Source organism: Equus quagga, chromosome 14, assembly GCF_021613505.1.
Source record: "Equus quagga isolate Etosha38 chromosome 14, UCLA_HA_Equagga_1.0, whole genome shotgun sequence".
In the NCBI taxonomy this organism is placed as follows: Eukaryota; Metazoa; Chordata; class Mammalia; order Perissodactyla; family Equidae; genus Equus; species Equus quagga.
Genome location: NC_060280.1, coordinates 22,340,679 through 22,345,773, shown reverse-complemented (window position 1 = coordinate 22,345,773; position 5,095 = coordinate 22,340,679). Strand labels below are relative to the sequence as shown.

At 36.8% G+C, this 5,095-nt stretch overlaps 1 protein-coding gene across 1 annotated transcript; it reads right to left on the bottom strand.

Annotated features, from left to right (window-relative positions):
- Nucleotides 1-3,634: 3,634 nt before the first annotated feature.
- Nucleotides 3,635-4,579, bottom strand: LOC124225314 (olfactory receptor 6-like). Its single transcript, XM_046637916.1, has one exon. It carries the CDS (start codon nt 4,577-4,579, stop codon nt 3,635-3,637), a length of 945 nt encoding a protein of 314 aa, XP_046493872.1.
- Nucleotides 4,580-5,095: the final 516 nt, after the last annotated feature.

Here is a 5,095-nt window from a genome sequence, read left to right as displayed (position 1 = left end):
GATGTAGGGATGGTTCAACATCCACAAGTCAATCAATGTGATACACCACCACATTAACAAAATCAGTACTAAAAATCACATGATCTTATCAATAGATGCAGAGAAAGCACTTGACAAGATCCAACATCCATTTATGATAATAACTCTCAGTAAAATAGGTATAGAAGGAAAGTACCACAACATAATAAAGCCGAAATATGACAAACCCACAGCCAAAATCATACTCAGTGGTGAAAAACTAAAGCCATCCCTCTGAGAACAGTAAAAAGACAAGGCTGCCTGCTCTCCCCACTCCTATTTAACATAGTACTGGAGGTTTTGCCAGAGTGATTAGGCAAGAAAAATAAATAAAAGTTATCCAAACTGGAAAGGAAGAAGTAAGAAGTAAGACTTTCACTGTTTGCAGATGATATGATTCTATATACAGAAAACCCTAAAGAATCCACTAGAAACCATTGCAAGTAATCAACAACTACAGCAAAGTTTCAGGGTAAAAAATCAACCTACAAAAATCCATTGTATTTCTATACACTAACATGAACTGGCAGAAAGAAAAGTTAAGAATATAATCCCTTTTACAATTACAACAAAAAGAATAAAATATCTAGGAATAAATTTAATCAAGGATGGGAATGACCTATACACTGAAAACTGTAAGACATTATTGAAAGAAATCAAAGAAGACAAAGAAATGAAAAGATATTCCATACTTATGGATTGGAAGAATAAACATAGTTAAAATGTCCATATTACTGAAAACAATCTATAGATTCAATGCAATCCCAATCAGGATCCCAATGACTTTCTTCACAGAAATAGAACAAAGAACCCTAAAATTTATATGGAATAACAAGAGACCACAAGTAGCCAAAGCAATCCTGAGAAAAAAAACAAACCTGGATGCATCACAACCCATGAATTCAAAATATGCTACAAAGCTACAGTAATCAAAACAGCATAGTGCTGGCACAAAAACAGAAACACAGATCAATGAAAGAGAATTGAAAGCCCAGAAATAAAGCAGCACACATCCTTGGACAAAGGAGCCAAGAACACACAATGGAGAAAGGGACGTCTCTTCAATAACCAGTGTTGGGAAAACAGGACAGCCACACACAAAAGAATCAACCTAGACCATTATCTTGCACCATACACAAAAATTAACTCAAAATGGGTTAAAGGCTTGCATGTAAGATCTGAAACCATAAAATTCCCAGAAGAAAACATAGGTAGTAACTGTTTGATGTTAGTCCTGGCAGCATCTTTTCAAATACCATGTCTACTCAGGCATAGGAAAAAGTAAAAAATAAAAAGCTTCTGCAAGGCAAAGGAAGCATGAACAAAACGAAAAGACAACCTACCAACTGGGAGAATATATTTACAAATCTTATATCCAACAAGGGGTTAATTTCAAAGATATATAAAAAACTCCTACAACTCTACAACAAAAAAACAAAAACCCTGATCAAAAAATGGGTAGAGGATATGAACAAATATTTTTCCAAAGAAGATACACAGATGGCCAGCAGGCACATGAAAAAATGTTCAACATCACTAATTATTAGAAAAATTCAAATCTAAACCACAGTGAGATATCACTTTACACCCATCAGAATGGCTATAACTAAGAAGACAAAAAATAAAAAATGTTGGAGAGGATGTGGAGAAAAGGGAACCCTCATGCACTGCTGATGGAACTGCAAACTGGTGCAGCCACTATGGAAAACAGAATGGAGTTTTCTCAAAAAATTAAAAATAGAAATACAATATGATCCAGCTATCCCACTACTGGGTATTTATCCAAAGAATAGGAAATCAACAATAAAAAGAGATTTATGCACCCCTCGGTTCATTGCAGCATTATTCACAATAGCCAAGACATGGAAGGAACCCAAGTGCCCATCAACTGATAAATAGAGAAAGAAGATGTGGTATATATAGTCAATGGAATACTACTCATCCATAAAAAAGACAAAATGGTCTCATTTGCAGCAACTTGGATGAACCTTGAGGATATTATGTGAAGTGAAATAAGCCAGATAAAGAAAGACAAACACCATATGATTTCACTCATATGTGGAAGATAAACACATGGATACAGAGAACAGATTAATGGTTACCAGAGGGGAAGGAGTTGACAGGTGGGCAAAAGGGGTAAAGGGGCACACATGTATGGTGACGGATGAAAACTAGACTATTGGTGATGAGCACAATGCAGGCTATACAGAAACTGATATATAATAATGTACACCTGAAATTACACAATTTTATAAACAAATATGATCTCAATAAAATAACTTAAAAAAATTCTGATTATGTTATTTATTAGAAGATAGTAAACCTCAGTGAGTGAATTAGAAGCACAGTGGAAAATATACGGGTGAAATTCTTCTATAGATATTAAAATATAGTCTAATTTACTTTGATAAGAGAAGAAGCACAACTAAAAGGGAAAAAGTAAAGGGGTAGTTGTGTGCAGTAAACTTACTTGTACTGGTTCTGAGAGGAACCGAGTGCTTCCTAGTGGCACATACAGTCTTCCAGTAAAAGGCTGAGAAGCTAGGCACAACATGCTCAACATCTGGATTTAAATTTACTGAACGTTTTAGCTCAGACATCTCAGAATCAATTCAATTTGGTAATGGCATCACATGGATGGAAGAAAGGTAGAAGTTCTTTATGGAGAGATACTTAAAAAATTAAATGTGGAACAAATGGGTTTGTATTTTAATTCAAGTTCTGTCGTATATCATATTTAAGTAGAAAACGAGGTTTGCTTATATTATGTTATTGATTTCAAAATTTAAGCACACATACGTTTTTATTTATTTATTTATTTATTTTTAATTGCAGTAACATTGGATTATAACATTATATAGCTTTCGGATGTACATCATAATATATTCCAAATTGTGTGTAGATTACATCATGTTCACCACCCAAAAACTAATTATAGTCCATCCCCTCACATATTTAATATCAATGGTAACCCATCATCACTAACTCAGTGTAATCACAAATAGCATTCTCACCACCATCACTACCATACCACTATCAATTATCATCACATCTACACAGATTTTACTGACGAGATTGCTTATTCTGTACAGGCATCAATGTTCTTTAACTAATGCGCCCCAGAACCACTAACACAGACTGTTAGACACGGAGAGAATTGAATACAGTGGATTATAGAGCTACAGTCCCTGGCTTCAAATAAATGCTTTCATACTTATTGTGTGCAATCTTGGACAACATATTTAACTTCTCTCTGTGTGCTTCAGTTTCATGATCTGTAAAATCAGATAAGTAATGACAACTAACTCATAGAGGTGTTACAAGAATAAATAATCTATTACATGTAAAGTACTAATAACACCAACTCATATATGTTAAATATTTATTACTCTGTCATTTCAAAGTAATTATTAAATATATAGAGTGTGTATTAAAACCAGTTCAAGATTAAAGCAATATATAACGTATCATGTTAGTATTTTAAATTTTTTTCTCTTCCTATGCTATGATTTCTTTAAGATTCTAGATCTACAGAGCAAGCTTTTATGCAGAACCATGATAAGTGTCATGGGGATGAGATCCTTGCTGGAACACTGACTCCTCCAGGAAGTAGAGCTCAGCTAAGCAAGAGGCACTGGACAACTCCCACAGTCTTTTTGATAGCATTCTTGACTTCTTGGTTCCTAAGGCAGTAGATGAAGGGATTTAACATGGGTGTGAGGACTGCATACACAGCTGAGATTAGTTTGTTGGAATTAAATGATGCAATAGCTCTGGGCCGAACATACATGAAAATCATGGCTGTGTAATAAATTATGACTACAGTGAGGCGGGATGCACAGGTGGAGAAGGCTTTCTTCCTCCCTTGGCTGGAGGGTATACGCAGAATAGTGGAGACAATGTAGACATAGGAAAAGACAGTGGTGGTAAGAGGGAAGACAAGAATGACAATAGCTAAGGCAAAGTCCACTAACTCAGCTGTGGACATGTCTTTGCAGGCCAGTTTAAGGATTGGTGAGATGTCACAGAAAAAGTGGTTCATGACATTGGAACCACAAAAGGTGACATTTGAAATGAAATAGACCTTGATCATGGTGATCATGAAACCAGTCATATAGGAGAAAGCCACCAGCTGCACACAATAACCTGTGGTCATGATGACTGAATATTGGAGATGGTGGCAGATAGCCTCATAACGGTCATAGGCCATGGCTGCCAGAAGCACACACTCTGTGCAGGCTAGTGAGATAAAGAAGTAGAGCTGGGTCATGCAACCTGTGAAGGAAATGTGCCATCTCCGCAGGAGAAATCCATCTAGCATCTTGGGGACTGTGACAGAGACATACCAGACCTCCAGGAAGTACAAGCTACTCAGGAAATAGTACATGGGCTTATGGAGGGAGCCAGTCACCCAAACAGTGAGCATGATGACAAGATTCTCCACTACCACCAGCAGATAGACCACAAGGAAGAGGAAGAAGAGCAGGACTTGAAGCCATGGGGCAGTGGGGAAGCCCACCAGGATAAACTCGCTGACCAGAGTGATGTTTTCCTCCAGCATGACTAAGAGCCCTGAGAGGTATTGAAGTCTTCTGTGACAATACCACAAACAAAGAACATGACTATGACATCAGACAAGAGATCAAGATAAGATAGTAAATCAGTCTTCCCTGTGAATGAATTCAAAAAATAACTTTGGTTAATACGGAGTCATCTTCTAATGTGAAGCACACAAATTCCTGAAAGTTATTTGTTGCTGTTTCTTTGTTTATCCTGGAGCTCTCCCAGAATCAAAATGTACTCCCACCCCTGACTCTCACTTACCTGATGAAATACTTGAATGTCACTATGCATGTCATTCCCAGCTCCTTTGTCAGTGAACATAGGTGATAGTCTCTCCCTTGTTGGTTCTGGATCTCTGTTCAGTTAGGAACTCACTGCACAAAGTTTTGTTTTTTCCTGCCTGAAAGGAAACAAAGGTTAATATCTGGGTGATCCATTGAATGCTGTCCTTTGATTCAGCACAGTTTCTTCAGAATAGAGTCTGTGGAAGTTAAAAAATGATATAACTCGTGAA